Genomic DNA, 19,271 nt, shown 5'->3' with positions numbered 1-19,271 from the left:
CATTTGAGACATATCTTACCTAGCAGGTCATGTCTCTGGAAGATAACGTGCATGTACTGTTCCTGAATTAGTGTCCCCTTTGTCCCTGTGCCCTCCCACCTATATTTGAGCCATCCCTTTTGCTGTTTCATCCCTTGACACTGTCCCCATGACACAGCTCCTGCTCCACTGAGCACAGGCCAAGGTTGACCCGTGCTCCACGTGGCTGTTCCACTTCATTGTCCCAGCAATGTTCCATAGGGCATGGCTGCCTTCCTGGGAGGGTCCTGTGGGGAGGGCTTTCCTAAATGGCACCTAATGAATAACTGAGATAGAGAAGTGACTCACTGGGGAGTCTCTCAGCAGTGCTGCACAGTGCCACTCTGCTCTTGTTTCCACAGGTTTCAGGGACTGTTGTAATGGAATTGTGTTTCCAGAATGACCGGTAGAGAAAAGAGAATTCTGTTTTGCAAAAGCTTGGTATTTCTTATCTATATACTGATAAGAAATACTGATTGATTTCTTATCTGTATCTTACCTGTCTCCAGATGACTGGTAGTTTTTAATCATATTACATGTATATGGAACACCACGAAGTTATTGAGTTTTCTGACTTTAGGACACTTCATGTTTCATAGATACACAGTTCTATTTATGTAGTTACATTTAATGAGATGTCTGAAGTGTCACTCAGTACTAAAGACAGGAATAATGAAAAACTCCAGTCATAGAAGGTAATGCAGACCAACAAATTTTTCTGGTCAACTGCCCCTGAGGAGATCATGATGTGCGGAAAGAAATGTTTGTGAAGGCCAGAAGTTTTATTACAAGGCGATCTGCCATTTTTATTATGGTTACCATTTGCAATTAAAAATAAGCAGCAGTTAAGATGAACAATTGAATTCTTAATTTGAATAACCTTATTTGAGTTGAAGTAAATATGCCAGTCAAAGCAACAGCAGAAGTAAAGACACTTATTTTACTGTGCAAGTCTAGAATTTGGATTTAAATGTATAGTGTGCTTCACAGCACACTTTATCTTTGTTCATGTTCTTCCTCATATAATTTCTTTCCTTCTACAACAATGTGAGCCTCTCATTAATAGAGGGAAACATGCAGATGTTAAACATCTTCCAAAGAAAAGTCCCATGGGTCTGTATATTAAAAAAAAAAGCTTCTGATTCAATCCATTCCAGTCTGAGGCAGTTCTTCTGGAGTAAACAGGTTCTAGGTAGCCAAAACTCACAGGAAGAAAACAGCAGTTCAGTTGCTGTGGGATTCAAAGCTCTTGAGATATTGGTGGGAATTCTGCTCCTGGAGGAAGAGCTGCAGACTTAGATGACAGCAGTGACAGGCAAGAGGTTACAGAGTGTCTAAAATGACATTGGGTGCTGGGGGTTTATGGTGACTGGACTCTCTCCCTCAGTCCTTTTAGCTCTATTGCTGCTGAAAAGCAATCTGAAATGGTTGAAGTCTGTCAAACCAGACACTGTACAAGGACAACATGGCACTGTGCATGGGAACCTGGCAAGGTTTGGATATTCAGCTGAATCTAGAGAAACAAAGAATTTATCTCCTATTCCACTAATTTTTTTCTTTAATCTGTTATGGATTGAACACTAGCCAGAGATAGCAAGCCAAGAACTTCGCTGTTCCCATTTCAGAGTTGTAAAAACATACTCAGAAATCATAGAGAGAGAGGATCACAGGTCTTTTCTTTCTCTGTGGTCAGCAGAGTGTTTATAAATTATACATGTGTTGCTTCAGTGTGTATTAGTTGCTCTGTTAAGAAGAGATTTACACATCAGCACGTTAAGACAAAATGCTCATAATCCACACAAGTCTATCCTGTTTATATCAGCCCTTATCACTTTTCAGAGCTGCCCAGAGTGGAGTGCTTGAGAAAGAAGCTGGTTTGGCAAAATGAGAACCTTGTAAGTGACAGATAGGAAAGCTGACAGTCCATTTGAGCAACTTGTTAGTCAGAAAATGGCAAATGCCTTTTTCCCCCTACTTTTTTACAAAAACCTGATTCCCCCTTATGGTCAGTCAAAGCCTGGTGCAGAAGGTATAATCCTCTGTGACATGTTTTGGAGTTGCTGGAATATGCTTGTTTTTAAAGTTTAGCTTATTGAATTCTTCTGTGATTTCCATGATTGATTTCCCTTTTGTTTCTGGAAGGAAGAGGTGGATAATCATCCCTGAAGTGAAAAGTACCACCATAAAGATGAGGAAGCAGAAGTGCTTGAGTCTTTCCTGCAGGGAAGAACAAAGTGGGAAAGGGAGAAAGATGAGCATATCTTTGCTTTAGTCACTTTCCTGGCATGTTTTTTGTATTTGGGTCCCATGATGCCTTAAGTTTTAGCTTTTACATCTTTCAGATCCTGCACTGCACAGACTTAGTGTATAACTCTGAACTCAGTATGGAGTGTTAGTTTGCTCTCTTCACATTTTGGGCAGACAGAACAATTCCTTCCAGGCCTGAAAACCAAGGTCATCAATACAGCCTCAAGCCCAAAAAGTATAAATAGAATGAACTGGGGTGGAGGAAACCAGGGGAATGCGACTTCATAACCTGAAGCTATAATTGCACAATTAACCTCTGATATGCAAATAGACCAAACTTAAACCAGTCTGAGAAACTTGTAACCATCATCCATCTTGGGTGTAGCCTCTGTGAGACTTTTGCACTGCCCAAGGTGCATCCTCTGAAGGCCTTAATAAATACCTACTTTATTCTTTTAGCTCTGTCTAGCCTCTATTCTAGGTAGCCACACCAAGGCGTCACCCAAAGTATTTTGAATTTGATAAGGAATTCTTTCCATTTTGACCTTTATGAAATATTTTAGTCTGAATTAATATCTTGGGCAAATCAGGGCCCTTCCAGTTGCAAAAGTGGGTGTGGGAGAGCAGGTAAGGAGAGCAGGCCAGGCTGAGGCAGCGCTGCTGCTGCTGCTGCTGCTGGAGCAGAGGCACTCACCACGATGAAGGGGAAGGTGGTGCCGATCACAAACACCCCCAGCCAGGTCAGAACAGCACTGATCACAAAGGCAGGGGGTCTGCAGGACAGCTTGAAAATTTCAACCCTGGTGGAAACTGTTGCACCACCTGTAAGGAAAGAAGAACAAGAATTGTTTCGTGTTTGATGTGTTTGGCTCCCACATTTGGATTGAGTGTTGCTATAATGGACTGCCACGAGTACCAGAATTGTTCGGTGGCATTGAGTATGCTGCTCTTTGTTACAAAAGAAAACATTTATGGCATTTAATAAACTGCTAGACATCAGTTTATGCAACTGGTAAAGTCTTCAAATAAGGGTTAGGGTTAGGGTTAGGGTTAGGGTTAGGGTTAGGGTTAGGGTTAGGGTTAGGGTTAGGGTTAGGGTTAGGGTTAGGGTTAGGGTTAGGGTTAGGGTTAGGGTTAGGGTTGAATAAACATCAGTTTATTCAAGTGGTAAAATACTCAAATAAATTTTTGGAGACATCCAAGAATTAAGTAGTTGACACTTGAGAAAGCCTGTCATCCTCTCATGAAAGAAGATGTGTCAGGATGGAATGACAATTACTCCTGATAAAATGAATATTCCGTGTGATTCTGCTAGATAACCAATGAGTGATCTTCCCAGATTTACTTCTTGGGCACTTCAGTTATGTTTTGAAGTCACAGGATTTCAAGAGTTAGAAAAATAATTCAATCCTGCCTTATGGGAAGGCAAATATTTAAAAAAATATTAGCCTTTATAAGATAAAATTTAATGAGTAACAGGTAATAAATGCTAGGAAAAAAAATTATTCCAAAGTAGGTCTTCTGCACTGCTGTCTATGTGGGATAAGATGTAACATTATACAACCCTGAATTTAAAAGAACCCTTGCTTTGCTTTTTATCTTTTTTCCCCCTAGCATTTAAAAAAATCTTTTACCCATCTGCTTTTGCCTTATTTTTGCTGTATTTTTCCAGTGTGCTCCTTTCTTCTTTTTAGCAAAACTCAAACCTGATGGTATTGAATTTTATGTTCAATGAATAATTGGACCCACAATGTTCAAATGACTGCAAGATTATGTTAAATGAATTTATTTATGCTAAATATTCTACAATATAAGTCAGTATTTTCCTAACCCTATTAATAAGCTCACATGACTCAATTCTTTTATTTCTTTTGATGGAGAACTTACTTGGCCCAACAGCAAAGACAACTGTAAACAGGATAATGAGAGCCAGGCTGCAGTATGGCATCCAGAAGTACCAGTCCTGGGGAAACAAAGCCATAACAAACTTCTGGTTGAAAACTGTTAACAGCCTAGGTGAGGAATGCTCCTGCTTTTCCAACACTGTCACCTCAAGAAAGAAACATTCAGTGTGTGGGAACTGAGAGCTGTGAGTGCTTTACTCTGTGCAGCTGAGGTCTTTGTTAGGTGAGCAGACAGGTCTGCCAGTGTAGAGCAGCTGCAAATCTATGGAGGCTTCCATTAAATGAAGTCTGAAGAGTTCTTTTGCACACTGTCCTTTCTTTTTGACCTCATAGTGCTTCCTCTGATCCTTAGAGATATGAGAAGGACAAATCACATTTTTCTTAACTTTTGTTAAGTTATAGATTTAAAATCTGGTACTGAAAAGCAATTTTTCTACATTTTAATCAAGGAGAAATGAGACTCAATGCTTTAAGGAAAAAAGATTTCTCTCTGCTATGTTTGAGAGCTTTCATGAATGAAACAAAACCAGAAGTCTGCTGCCACCTTGCTTCTAGATCAATTTTGCAGTGTATCTCCAGAGTAGCTCTGGATGAGTACTGATAACACAGTACTGGTACCTGGTAACACAGGTGATTTGCTTCTGAAAAAGCTACAGCAGTGGCACAGAGGTATCACTGTGAGAGGTGAGCTGGTCTCCAGTCTGTGAACAGAGTGCCTCCCCACAATTATCTGCAGCAAGGTTCAGTTTCAAATTAACTCATGCCAAAGGTCTGGGGTTTTGTTGTTTCTTGTTAAAAACAGCATGACTAGAAAGGGCCATTTTCCTAGGAGTGCCCTGTGGTCTGTGCTGGCTGCTGTTTGGTGTTGGCAGTCTGATGAAGTCAGGAACCAGTCTCCCAGTATTTTATGTGTTCCTTGCTGAGGTCATGGATCATGTTGAAAGGAGGGCAGGAGTACAAGAGACAAGAGACTACTGGCTAAGGGAGAGTTTAATCCTACGTATAGACAAGCTTGTTCTAAGCCTCACTGTCCTTTCTCAGTAGTGTGGTCCTGCCAGTGAGCTTTAGATCAGAAATAGAATAGACAAACCAATCTGCTGTGAGCAGAATTTCCTTACCTGCAGGGACAGAGTCACGGTGATAGCAGCTAGCAGTGAACCCATGATCCAGTAGCCTCCTCTTAGGAGCACTTTCCTGCCCAGCCTCTCAATGATGGAGCTCTGAAGGACAGAGATCACATCAGTGTCAGGGCTGGAGAGCAAAGTGTGCCCCACTCCCTGGTACTGTGACTTACACAGACTACAGCAGCTACGAGTTCAGAGAGTCCAATAGAGAGGGTCATGTAGGAGACCATTTTTTCATCAAAGCCAGCTGCCTGGAGGACTTCAAAAGTATAAAAATAAATCTGGAAAAAAACCCAAACAAACAAAAACAAACCCATCAAACAGTAAGAGAAGAAAATAATTGATTTCTTATCCAAACTTGTGTGATACTGCCCTAAATATGAGCTGCTAATCAGGGAGCATGCAGCTCAGCTTTGGAGTGAGCTGGAATTCTCTACTCTTTCTGGTAGCATTCCCTTTATCAGCAGACAAAAATATTATAAAACATTCTATAATTAATTCATTAATTAATTTGATAAAAGATAAAATGCTGGGATAATTTGACCTCCAACTACTACAATGCAATTAGGTTTGCAGACTCCTGATTTAGGTGATTTCAGAAACAGACAGGTATATCTTGTTTTCAGATCTCATCCAAAAACATCATTGTAGAATATTCCCGAGAAAGAAGAGTGTGGGTTATGGAGTCATGAGGGGTCAAACCAAACATCTTTTCAAGTATCTCTGCTAGTGTTTGGAAATAGGCTGAAGTGAGAAAGGTGATAAATATTGCAGTTTAAGCTGTGTTAGATTCAGCTGTGCACTTCCTTTACAGATGCTTCTGCATCTGATGTTAGAGGTAGGCAACTGCAAAGCTGTGACTTCAGAAGGATCCCAGAAAGGCACTTCTGTGAGGAAGAGCAGAGCTGCAGAAGCTGCAGAACAGGGAACATGCTTGTTGTTAGCTTTAAGGACAGAGTGAGCAGACTGCTATCCCAATATCTCTGGGTGCTTAGAGCCAGGGGACAAATAGCAGCAGTTGCAGTGAGCAATCACATAAAATTACAGATTTTGCCAGCAGAGTGGGCTCATTCCTAAGAGTGAGCTCTGGAGCTCTGCAATGGCTCCCAAAGGTGGCTGATCACTGAGCCTAACCACAGAGGCAGGCAGCTCAGCAAGGACCAAGAGCTGGGCAGAGGGATGTCACACAGAGAGCCCAGCCAAGCTTGTGGCTGCTGTTGTCCTGGAGAAAGGCTGGCAGACAGCAGGGCTTGGGCTGAGAAACCTGAGAAAAATGGAGAAAGCTCCTGTGAGCTGTGATATCTTGGGGCTTTAAGAGGGAAATACACTCAACTGCATTGATGCCACATAGCTGAATTGTGGCGGTCAGAGTAACTATCATGTACAGCTGCCAACGGAAAGCTGGTTCTTTCACTAGTTCCAGGACACTCAAGATCTTGGTGTTTTTCATTGTTGCTTTCTCTTTCATGATGTCATCAATCTCTGCTTGGTGTTGGCCTTCACCCCAAAGCTGCCTTATGGCTGTGAAGAAGGAGAGCGAGACCTGCCATGTTAATTCGTCTCTGTTTATTCCCTAAGAAGTTTTCTGAGCAGGTGATGCAAGCGTCTGGCAGCTCAGTGTGCATGGGCTGGGGCTGTGCTGGGAGGCAGGGATGTCTCACAGGGTGTTCCAGAGCCCTGATCCCCTCCTGCTCAGTGGCACCTGCTGTGACAGAGGGGCCTAGCGGGGTGCACAAGGGCTCCCTCCCTGCCCATGGGGTGCTGTTCTGCCTTCCTCCTTCTCTCAGGGTGTGAGCAGGATGCACAGGCAATAACCAGAGCTAACAGGTGCCCGCTGGGGCCCTGCAGTGCAAACAGCTATTTTTCATTTATTACTTAGCATTAATCATCAGACTGACAATGCAGGTGGTGTCAGACAAATGTGAAAGGTTTTGTAATACAGAGCTGCGGAGGGAAGTAGTTTTGTGTTCTATGTGGGAACTACAACAATAATGGACTTGGAAGGTATTCACAGAACCACGTGGGAAATGAGCAGGGAGACACTTTGTCCTATTTATTTATTTCCATATGGTGAAAGCAAGCATCACAAAATGATTCTAAGTCAAGTGGGGAACAGGAAGCTGAAGCCCTCAGTTACCTTTTTTGCAGCCTTCCTGGTCTCCTTTCTGCATGAGGAGATAGGGTGGGGACTCTGGGAAGAAGGGAAGTGTGACCAGCTGGACCAGTGCTGGGAGTCCACAGGAGGCCATCAGCACGGGCCACAGCGACTGGCTGCCCAGCAGCTCCCTGGCAGGGAGGGAAAAGCTGTTAGAGCTCATTGCAGGAGAGAAAGGAAGGCATGGAAAAGCTGAGGGAGAAGCAAAAGGTGGAAAGGATCTAGAAATGAATTGTGTGGGTAATCAATGGCATTATACCTTTGTCCTGAAATTTGCCCTATGGCTTTTCCAAACGACCAAAAGAAAGAGGAAGTAGAGTTTGCAAATCCACGGAGCTTCCTAGGGGAAATTTCTCCAACGTATTGGTGATGTAGAGGAACACAAAGACCTTGAGGTGAAGAGGGAATCATGGGAGAGAAGAAAGAAGACATAACCATTTGAAATAAAACTATATGTAAATAATTATTACAGAATACAGCTGTCTCTGGCACATACCTCAACTCACATCTGAGACTTCCAGTACTAGATTTTTTAACTCTTTCTACAAAAGTATTGATCCTCTTTGCAGAGTGCTGTTTCCTGATCTTAGGAAATGTACAGTTTTCCCTTTCAAGTGTAGGTGTAGCCTCATCATAAGATGTCCTGTGAGCCTTAGCATGTTTTAAAGAACATAGGGCATGCAAGTGCTGAATAACAAAACACTTTTCAGGAGTATTTAATATGCTTGTAGTTAACCCACATAATCTCAACCTTTTCTGACATAATGCTTTTGAAGAGCTGTATGGTAGACTCATGGCAAATTATCACATATAGTGCTACAGTCAATGTTGAGTTGTATGTGATTTAGGTGGAGACATGAGTATTTCTTTTCTGCTATCCAGAAATAATTTTTATGATTACAGGCAGTGTTGATATTTCCAGTTATATTTATTAGCTCAGACATGCTAAATACTAGTCTGGGAACAGAAGCTTTTTCTTCATATGGTGGTCACAGCCCCTTTTATCTGTTTCAAATGCAACGTGTTCTTCTCTTGGCTGTATGTGATGACAAAGCAATCTCTTTTGATTGCAGTCTCTTTAACAAAAATAAGGTTTTTGAATGGGGCATGATATAGATTCTGGAACACAGCAAGGCCCCTGTTGGTAAACTGTTCTTAAATTACAACCATAACTCTTTAACACATCTCTTTGTCAGAGAAGCAATGTACAAAATCTGGTTATTTGAAAAATAGGCATTAACTTCTAAGTTAACTCTTTAAAAAGTGAAAAGAGGCATCCCTGTGAATATGCAAACAATAGAAAGGCAAGTTCTCTGTAGGGAAAAATGGAAAAAAAATTAAAAATAGATAGCAAAGATAGCAGCACAGGATGTTTTTACTGCCTGTAGTCTACTTGCCAGGAGCGATGTTGCTTTATTAAGCCCAGATCTTTGTACTAACCTCATGGACTTACTACTTGGAATACTCCTCCTTATGAAAATACGAGCTTTAAACTGTATAATTTCAGTACTGCTAGCTAAATTTAAGAAAATATTCTACATATTTTTCCTTCAGAAAATCCCTTTTTTCATGAGGTATCAAAACATTTCTGGCATCTCTGAATATTCATACACCTGGCAAAGATGAATTTCATTTGGTATCGGTGAAATTGATAATAATTATGCTCTTCATTGCAGAGTGTTATAGAAAATCTTCTTACAAAACATCACTGACTTCAACATTTTGTTTTCTTAGTGGAGGCTTATTATTTACTTTGAAAAAAGATGTAAAATTTTGTGAGATTTAGCTGACTTGTGGGAGAAGTCACTCACCTGCACTTACTCCACACATGAAGCGTCCAATTAGAATCATCTCAAAGGACTGGGATATTTTACTACAACCCATGATAGATGCTGCCACTATCATCAGCACGTTGTTGCACAAGAGGCATTTCTTTCTGTAAGTGCAAGAAAATGAAAAGAATTTTGCTGCTCAGAAGGGAAATGGCACTTAATGCCATGCAGGAAGTCTTGGCTGAAGTTGTCTTGGTAATTTTTTGAAATTACACATATGTGGTCCAGGACAAAATAAGCATTGGGTACTTTGGACTCATGGTGTGCCTTGGCACGTGGCTGCACCTGGGAGTTTGGGAGCACTTCTGGGGTGTGTAGCAGAGAAAACTCTGAAAGCTTTTCTGCACTTGAACACCCACTGTGAAACACATTATTGCAGCACCAAGGATCTCAATGCTTCTGTGTTTTGAGCAGCACTTTCCAGAACCCATTCTGACTTCAGCAGGTGCTGCCTTTCCCCATTGCTGAGATTAACCCAGCCTGAGGAGCTGTGGCTGGTGTGACAGGCTGGCAGCACAGCCCATGCCACAGGACATGGGCAGGAAGCAGGAAAACCTGCTGACACCACAGCTAAGCTGGCTCTGCTGCAGCCATCACTAAATCTAAAAGTCTATCTCATTTAAAACCTCAACTGTAATTTCCTTAAGCTAAGATTCAATTGACCAATTGTCTTTAAACATACATACTTGCCAAATTTGACAGTGAGGTATCTGCTTCCTGAAGAACCCAAGAGACCTCCTATGCCGAAGATGGACACAGTGAAAGACCACAGGAGCAGGAGGTTATCCTGTTGGATGGGATAGCCATAGCGCTCCAGCCAAGTTTCATTAATGAAAGCCTTAACATGCTGAGGCAGAAAAAAAATCAGTAACAATACCTGTGACAGCAGTGCACCTATTTTATTATATTTACAAAATAATTTTGTTGCTTCAGCTGAAGTTACTATTTCACATAGGCTTTAAAAGTGTGTATTAGCTAACAGACATAGTATAATAGAGTGTGCTATGCTCATCCTGCCAGTAAAAGTTCAATCTTTGGGATTTTATCCTTGAAATCTGAGGAAGTGAGGCACAGACTGGTACTATAGAATAGTGTAAACAGTACTACAAAGTTCTGCAAATGACTTACGGATTTTCTCTCACATACCTGCCAAGAACACCACACTACACAGAGTTTGTTCAGTGCAATTCCTAAATACTTTTTCACTCAGAACTTAGTGCTCTGAAGCCAGAAAATAATGCTTTTCCACTAAGGTGATGTGTACAAAATAATGATGTCTTCCCCCAAGACTTCAGTACCCTTCATGTGGTGAGTGGAGAGAAGCAGACTTTTCCTAGAGCGTGGCTCACGTATTCTATTTTTCTGTGAGGATGGATAGCCATAAAAATATAAACTGAAACCACTGAAGAAGGCACACGGGCTATAATATTTTAGGGGAGACAGATGCCACCCTAATTAGTGTGTGTCTTCTGAGGAACAGTTCTATTAACAACTTGCAGATCTCTCTTTTCTTCTGTTTGCAACACTTTGACATGCTCTGCTCTCCATAGCATAGCACAGAAAATGGGAAATGAGAGGAGAATACTGTGATTAAACCCTTGCTGAGTGCCAGAGGAGCAACCTCAGGCAGCAGTGGAGACCCAGTGCTCTCATTAACCAATGTGCCAGGTACATCTTTGCCTACCTGAGACATGTAGGTGATGGTAGAAATTTGAAACCCGATTTGGAATGTGCCACCAATCCCCAGGACAGTGATCATTTGAAAGAGCCCCTGGTACTGAACCTGCAGAAGTAGAACAAAACCTTCTTAAGGTTGTGCTCACATCAGGCTGTTCTCACAATGTCTTCCGTTCTCCAGAAACATCTCATTGGTTCAGGGGATTTTGAGGTAGCAATTTCTCTCTGCTTGCCCTGGTGTGAGATGCACATCCTCCTGTGATTTCCCTACATCCAACTCAAGGAAGTGCAGCTTCCACAAACATCCTTGTCAAGGCACCATGGCTTCTAGCATCCAGTCCTGTTCCCTGCCTCTCAAAACCTCTGCTGCCATGTCTTGCACTAAATAATTATATGTATGTTAAAAAGCACTTTTTATTTTTACCAGGTAAACAAACCAAATTATGTTTCTAGATAAGCAAGTATTTTTCAGTCCAGGAAAACATTTAAGGCACATTAATATATTGATAAAAATATGATAAGAATGAATGGCAGAACATATGAAGTGCTGTAATACCTCAAAATAGTGGGCAGAACCACTTCCAAGATGCTTGTAGTAAACAGGAGCCTTGTTCTTACCAAGACACCAATTTTGCTTTCTTTGAAGCCCCAGTAACACAGTAAAAATGTCCCAGATGTGAATGCCCCACTAAGTACTTACCAGGTTTGATAGGAAGCCAGGCATCTCTGCCTGAGGGCTGCCTGTCCAGCGTGTGATGTGTCTTTTTCATCACAGGCTTGTGTCTCTCTGTCTCCTGCCTGCTGCTACAGCACTGGGCATTTGGCTTCAGGGATCAGAGTTAAATTTTTACTATTTTATCTTCACTCACTTATATTTACTTCAACTGGCCAAAGTTAACACTGCCAGATTAAATATTTCATGAAATCATTACATCCAGTCCAGTCTCCAGGGGGGGAATTTCAAAGCAGAGAAAATTTGCATCTGGGGACCAGTGAGGGCTTTGGGAAGGGAAAGGAGAAGAGGTCAGGCAAAACAACCCAAATAGGTTTCCAGGAACAGTAAAATGCTTTACTTACATGATATAGACTAGTGTGTATATCTGCCATAGTCTGCAGAAAGCAAAAAGCATCTGGTACAAGGTTTAGCTACTGTTATTTATTAATAAGTAAAGTATGTGGCGTTATGTTTCAGAATCTTTGATAAAGTAAATATCATAATTAGAAGAAAAATAGGCAAATTTCAGAGGCTAATTTTGCTGTTCTGGCCTTATGAATCAGTTAGACTGTGCTGAGGAAGGGTATTTGTTGTCTGGTGTTTATGGGGATGTTTGTTGACCAGGTGTGGTGAAAAAGCAGTAAGAGGCTAAGACTCATGAAAGTTGTCAGAAAAGGTAAATATGCCCTAATGAATTGGGATAGGACCACCAGGCTCTTCCTCCCTCAGGTTTCATCTTTGACACAGAATGGCTCCAAAATCAGTGTTGCAGGCAGTGAAAAATCACCTTTGATTCCCAGAGGCTCCAACTGTAGCTCTACATAACTTCCACTGGAGCCAGCACTGGGAAAAGAGGTTGCTTTGCCTGGGGCTTTCCTGTGTGGTTGATGCCCTGTGGTTTTCTTGCTTTTGCTCATTCTCCTCATGCCAGGGGACTGTCCTGGTGGGGGCAAATGGACAATGGGGTTATACTGAGGCCTGTAGTAAATGCTCAAGCTCACCCTCAGGACTTGTACTTTCAGTTTATAAAACACAGAATGTAATTATTTACAGAGGGGTTTACTGCAAATCCTGTGAGTCTCAATAAATGAGAAAAAAAAAGTGTGTTAATATTAAAACTTTGATTACTTGTGTAATTCCAGCTATTGTCTGTATAACTGCATAGCAAATGCTGCTTATCCTGGCTGGCAGTAGTGTTCAGAATGATTTGGCATTTTTTGGGTTTCTCTTGAACACTGACATTGTAACTACTTGCCTATCTCTTGGCTATTGTTTCAAAATGTCAGTGTTTCCTTTTTCATTGTGTATTTTTTCTCAAATTGTAGTGAGGTGTAGGGAGGCTATGTCATTTTCAAGAGGATTCACTGCCTGAAAATAATTACTGAGGACTTCAAATAGCAGCAAATCCCATCAGTTCACAGTGAAATTTCTCTTACATTTTGAGGGATTTCTGGTGATTCTGAGCCATGGTACTATTTCACCTTATTAGCGATTTTAGGAGAATTTAATTCTAGGTGCTTACTTCTTGTATTTTTGTGAAGTCAGCAAAACTATTTCTGTTGGAAATGTCACCTATATTCTTAAAAAGGCTGCTACACTGGCAGTTGTGCACAATTTTATATTTAAAGAATTATTATTGAGTTAAGAAGATCTTGTAATTTTTTTTTTTTTATGCAGAACTGTAAGAAATGCTTCCTGTGAAAATGCAAGGGAGGGAAAGAACAAAAATCAATTTTATAGCTGTAACACAGCTGATCCAAGCTCAGGAGCAGCAATATTTTGGAAAAGCCCATGATGCTGAGCTGTGTAATAGATGCTCTCTAGACCTGCTTGTGTTTCTTTAGTGAACACAGAGGAAGGCCAGAAGCAGCTGGTGGTGTCACATCTACAGAGGTGGGTTTGTATGTAGAAGACATTCTGACCTGCTGGTTTGGACATGAAAGCTAAGGCTGGCTATCTGCTGTCCTGCACAGAGAATTCTGATGCAGGTCACTCCTGGAGAGACATTTGCTTACACTCAGCAGAAAGCTCATTTAAAGCAACACCAGGATCACTGCCATCAGCAAATAACCACCACACAGGAGAATTTGGCATCCAAACTGATTGATTATGGAGCTCTGAGGAATAGAAAAAAATATTGCCTATCACTAGAAGCATGGCAGAATCCAACTGTGAGCCATCCAACAAATCAAGCATTCTCCTTGAGTTCTTTTTACTTCACAGAGCACAAATCTTATTGGTACCAACTTTGTTATTTTATTGAATTCCTTCTACACTCTCTAATACTATGAATTATCATCATTGCCCAGCTTTGCAGCTACTTCTTAAACACTGTAATCAATGGAGTCATGTTACAACTCCATTTGAATGTATAGGTAAACACAAATATATGGAAATGAGTAGTACACATATTTATGTTTGAATGACACTTCATAAGGGCTTCTTATAAGAAATTAAGATTAATGAAGATGGGACGAAACACACGAAAGTTGGGACAAAATTTGCAGTGGATGGTAACAACCACTGTACAGATTCATGCAGCACCACAGAAAAATTCTCTGGTTTGTAAGGAGAAGATTTGTTTGCTTCAAGGAAGAATACTTTAATTCTTAAAACCCCAGGAAGCTCTGATTTATGCAGAATATGATAGAGATGAGTTCAGAGATTGAAACTCCTAGAGATACATATGGGATTATGCTTTCCTGCAGGTTGGCTGTTTCAAAAATTTCTGAGGAATAAAAGGTGATCTGTGAAATAAGAAAAATAAAGCACAGTTAATAGATGTAATATGTGCTTATCCAGGATCACTTAGAACTAGATTTGTCCTCACTGCAAAACCAGCAATACATTATTAGGCCTTAGTAGAGGTAACATAACAGCTCCAGATGTGAGAAATCAAAAGGTTAATGGCAATCAAGGAACTGGATTTGTGAGGGGCAAAAAAAAAAGGTAAAAAAAAAAAAAAGTCGTTGGAATGTGTGTATTGCCTGTAAAACATGGGAAAAGGTGTTGTTTTGGCAAAAAGGAAAAGGAAAGGGACAAGAAAAGAGAAAGAGCAAACCTCAGTTTTGGCACACCATACAGTTGATTCTGTTGCCCTTTTCCAGTTGCTAAGCAGAAGCTGCTCATCTGCAGAGTCCCTGAGAGTGCAGAGGGAATTCCACTGCTGGCAGCTGGAATGAACCACCTCCAGCACAGGCTGAACCAGGGCTTATGGAGAGACCCCCAGAGAAGTAAAAACATGAAGGGAATGATGCCAGCTTGGGCTGCACTGGGCTCAGCCAGCTTTACATGGAAACTGCTGGAAGGATGTTGCTTAATCATAAATGTCCTTTCTCAAATGAAATGAAACTGGATGGCAATAGCTGGCCATCTGCTACTGCAGAAATCAAAGAAGGTGGTGCTGGGCTGCTGTAAGCCTTAGGATACTTGTAACCCTTTCCTGTACAGATTCCTTGGTTGTACCACCAGGGGAATGAAGGCAACAGTGCCCTTGCAGGAACTTAGGCTGAGTTGGAGCTCTTGTATTCCCGCCTGAGAAGCTGCCTGAAAGGTATGAACAAAAGTGGGGATGATACCACAGGTGTCAGGCAGTGGGCTCTGTGTGAGGAGGAATCATGCAGACCCAGGGGAAAAGGACAAGTTGGCATTGTGGCACTTTGGAGACTTCATAGTAGATCCAAGCATGGTTCATTATTTTGTTATCGCCTTTTGTTGTAGCTTTTCCCTTCATCAAGTCGTCAATAATGATTAATATAATGATTAATAATGATAGTGATAATTCCCTTCTCCCCAGAGTTGCTTCATGGCTACAGAAGAGACAGAATGAAGTATACTCCTCCATCATTTGATCCACTCCTAATTCTGTGGTTTTCAACTTTTAATGACACTAAACATTTGTACTTGAGTTCATGCTTTGATTCATCAGTTACTGAGCAAAGGACTGGAAGGAATATCACTTACTGGAACATGGTGAAACTTCCCTGGAATATGCTGTAGCAGTTAGGGGTAGATCTTAAATGTCTCTGATGACTCTGCATGGTCTGGAGGATTTTAATAATGTAATTATCAATAAATCTGTGGCTGGCTAATAGAAAAGCCAATTCCTGCTGTTAGCTTCACTTTCTCAAGAGTAATGATTTAACAAACTAAGGATCTAAAGTTTTATTTTACCTTTCAAGCAACTGGCTTTGTCTTCTTTTTGCAGCAAGACATAGGATGGAGACTCAGGAAAGAATGGCAAAAAGATCAGTCGAATCAATACCACCAGCCCAGAGAAGGACAATAGCACATTCCACATGTCTTCAGTTCCTAAAAGCTCTCTATGAAAGCATGTTAGAATCTATTTATAGTCCAGTAAAATTACAGTTTATAACTAAATAAGTATTTTCTGAATTCTGGACTAGCTAAAGAGACATTAAATACATACAATCATTGAAAAGTCAATCGAAATGGATGATGTTTATCTTAGTGACAGGAAAATAGACTAATACTTTATTTCTTCTGCAAGACTGACATCTTTCTTAGACTTTTAATTTCTGAAGGTCAAAATATTCCCACAACAGCTCTCTGAACCAACAATGCAAATCTGCATGAAATCATCAAGAAATTAGCAAAACTTTGAGATCTCACAAGTTTAATAAGAATATTTACATACAATCTTTTCTTATTAACTCCAGCAGAGAGATTGCACCTCCAGAGACTGAGTCATCCTTTCCCAAGAGAAAGGCCTTTCTATCTGCAGGGAATGAGCATGGAAACCCCAGTGCCTTGTATAGGGTAGATGCTTCCTCTTTGACTGCTGTAGTTAAGCAAAATAAAACCCCACCCTTGGTGTATGTCTGATTCTAGGACTGGGAGAACACCACTTCCCTGCTATACAGAAGAAAAGTAAATATAAAACAGGCAGAGAAGGAGTAGCACAGGCACCTTAATCCAAGAATTTGTGCTGCAGTTTTTCCTAGTGCAAGAAACACTGTGGAGGTCATGTTTATAAATCCACAAAACTTCTTAGGTGAGATCTCTCCAGCACACTGAACATGGGCATTCATATGTGTTCCTAAAGGGAGAAGACAGGAGAGTGCTAAAGCTGTGGAAAGAAAGAGAGAGGGTCCCTTTTCAGTCCCTTTCAGCTCTCTCCTCTCTCTTCTAAACCCTCTCACATATACCCTCTGCAATAATGGGCTGAAAATGTACCTTTTATTTCAAGTTGTTTAGCTAATCCAGCAAATCTCTCTACAAGAGCTCTTGAAGTCAAAGGACAGCTCATCTTCCCTCGCCCCAGTCTGTTCCTTGTTGCCCTGGGTTCCAGCACATTCCTGGGTACTCGCAGCAGGCAGATCTCTGTATCCACCCCAAAGGAGGCACATTAACATGGGCCAGTGGGGAGTCCATGTTTTACTATTTCTTCCATGAAAAAGAATGATGTTTGACTCTTCTCTAGATTTACAGGCTGAAGCCATGGCCACATTTAAACCCATTGCTTATAGGACAACCAAATCTGGTTAGAAAAAGGCAAGATATCTTTGCAGAGGAGTGGAAAGGGAGAAGCTAGATTCCTCTTACTCACTGTGTGAACAAACCACGAGGCTGAAGGAAACTCCTGCAGGGTAAAATCTCAGCAAAATGATGGGAATTGTATGTCAACAAAAGCTGTAACAAGGGAATCAGAAATATTTGCATGTTCTTGTCTCTCCAATGGTTTATGTGCTGGGTAAATTCTGGGGCAGCAGGGGGCAGTGAAATTCTGGTATCCCTTCTTTTAGTTGACTAATATTGAATAGCTTCCCCTGTTACAGCCCCGGGTAGTGAGATGCTGGGAAATGTACTTACTTTCCAAATTTTGCAGTCAAGTACCCACTGCACAGACACCCTATCATCCCACCCATGCAGTAGGGTCAGGGTCTCCTGAGGCAGCACAGCCAAGTTTCATTGACAAACTTCTGAATGTACTGGGACAAAAAAGAGATTTTTGTTCCACCAAGGCACTAATCATAATGTTCTTCATAATGTTTACAGTTTAAACAGATTAATAGTAGTGACTGAAAGCGTGACTATAGGACTATAAGACGTCTTTGCAAATAAGGACTGATATTTCCTCTCATACAGCCTAATAGAGTACAAGCATCTTTCAAAAATTAATTATACCCTTTAGTGTGTTGAATTCTACCTCTACTATACCAAAAAACTAGGACCTTCATTATATTATATATTCATTATAGTAAAATGCAAGTTCTTGTGGCCAGTAATGGATATAAAGAGGAAAGGGCTGAGCTGAAGGCTGACTCCATCAGCTATTTTTGGGGTTTTTTTTCCTCCATGACATAAACTTTAAGGAGGTATCTCAATATGTTTTTTCCACAAAATTCTGTGGGAAGTTGTCTTTGGAGCTCAGCTCCTTGCAATCATGCACACTTTAACAGTGACAGTATTTAATTGGAAACAGCTGCCAATAAACTGACAGCAACACCCAAGAGCTTTTGTAAAGAGTCTGCAAAGTACAAGGCCCAGGACCATGAGGAACAGTTAGAGATGGGATTTTCTTTTCTCCAGCTTTGCCTACCAGAGAAGTGTAATTGATGACAGACATTTGAAGACCAGAGAGGTGGGATCCACCAATGCCCAGCACCACAATCATTAGCAACAGCCTCCAGTACTGAACCTGCCAAAGAGAGCAAAGCACATCCTAAACTCCTGATACCAGCACACCTTTCAGACCATGAGAGAATTTACAGCACCTTATGTCTTCACATTTCTATGACTAAGCAACTTTTAACATGCAAAAACCCATCTTGAATTTCACAATAATCAAGAAAATTAATTTGTTAAATTGCTAAAATACACATCTGCACATTCTGCTATGTTCCTCTCCCGGTTATTAGCAATCTAAAAAGATACATTCTCTAGTTCTGTTAGTTCTGCTAACCACAGAAAGCAGAAAGCATAAAAGCCTTGTTGAGATCATTTGTGTTTACGTTTGTACTAGAAAGAAGATACAGCTTTCTTGAATCCCTTTTTGCTTTCACCTTTGCCTCCTCAGGGACAGTGTTCACCATTTTTCAGAGATGACTCAAGTCTGTCCTCTCAAAACCTTTTTTTTATATTTCACTTTCATCAATCTTGTATGAAATTATATTTTTATTCAGATATTTTTTATCTGAATAAAAATATCATTTTTATTGGAAATGCTGGGTTTCTATGATGTACATTGAATTTCAGAGCATTTCTCACAAGCACATATGTTTCCAGATACTTAGTCAGGTCACACTTTAAACTGGTGTTTAAATTGTCCTTGAAAGCACAGAGCAGTAGAGTCGGAGAGTGTTTTGTGTTTTGTGTTTTTCACTGATACTGTGTTTTCTATCTCCCCCCCAATTCCCATCTTTCCTGGTTTCCCAGGTCATCTCACTGTTTTGCATTTCTAATGTATTTTCTGCAGATGCCATTTAGTCAGTCATTGCTCAACCAGTGATGCCCCAAGCTCTGGTGCTCATTTTTATTACAAGTATTCCCTTTACAGCAATCTTAGACCATGCTGCTGTTAGTGACCAGGGCTAGAACACAAGAATTTGGACACTCACCAGGTCTGAGGGGAAACCA

At 40.9% G+C, this 19,271-nt stretch overlaps 1 protein-coding gene across 1 annotated transcript; it reads right to left on the bottom strand.

Annotated features, from left to right (window-relative positions):
* Nucleotides 1-798: 798 nt before the first annotated feature.
* Nucleotides 799-11,796, bottom strand: LOC115497385 (solute carrier family 2, facilitated glucose transporter member 11). The gene is made up of 12 exons (XM_030285775.4): nucleotides 11,658-11,796; nucleotides 10,965-11,063; nucleotides 9,967-10,127; nucleotides 9,260-9,384; nucleotides 7,708-7,837; nucleotides 7,431-7,579; nucleotides 6,627-6,814; nucleotides 5,464-5,574; nucleotides 5,288-5,389; nucleotides 4,153-4,228; nucleotides 2,960-3,087; nucleotides 799-2,235 (listed from the first exon to the last, which is right to left on the bottom strand). Exons 1-12 carry the CDS (start codon nucleotides 11,679-11,681, stop codon nucleotides 2,029-2,031), a joined length of 1,500 nt encoding a protein of 499 aa, XP_030141635.4. The 5' UTR covers nucleotides 11,682-11,796; the 3' UTR covers nucleotides 799-2,028.
* Between the last annotated feature and the right edge of the window lie 7,475 nt (nucleotides 11,797-19,271).

Source organism: Taeniopygia guttata, chromosome 15, assembly GCF_048771995.1.
Source record: "Taeniopygia guttata chromosome 15, bTaeGut7.mat, whole genome shotgun sequence".
Taxonomy (NCBI): domain Eukaryota; kingdom Metazoa; phylum Chordata; class Aves; order Passeriformes; family Estrildidae; genus Taeniopygia; species Taeniopygia guttata.
Note: the sequence above shows the minus strand (reverse complement) of the source record. Positions and strands in the feature narration are given on the sequence as shown.

Coding starts and splice junctions, on each gene's coding strand:
- LOC115497385 (XM_030285775.4), bottom strand. CDS start 11,681: ATGCCTGGCTTCCTATCAAACCTG. Junction 10,128..10,964: donor CCATCACCTACATGTCTCAG/GTAGGCAAAGAT, acceptor TTTCTGCCTCAG/CATGTTAAGGCTTTCATTAA. Junction 7,580..7,707: donor GGGCAAATTTCAGGACAAAG/GTATAATGCCAT, acceptor CCTCCCTGCCAG/GGAGCTGCTGGGCAGCCAGT.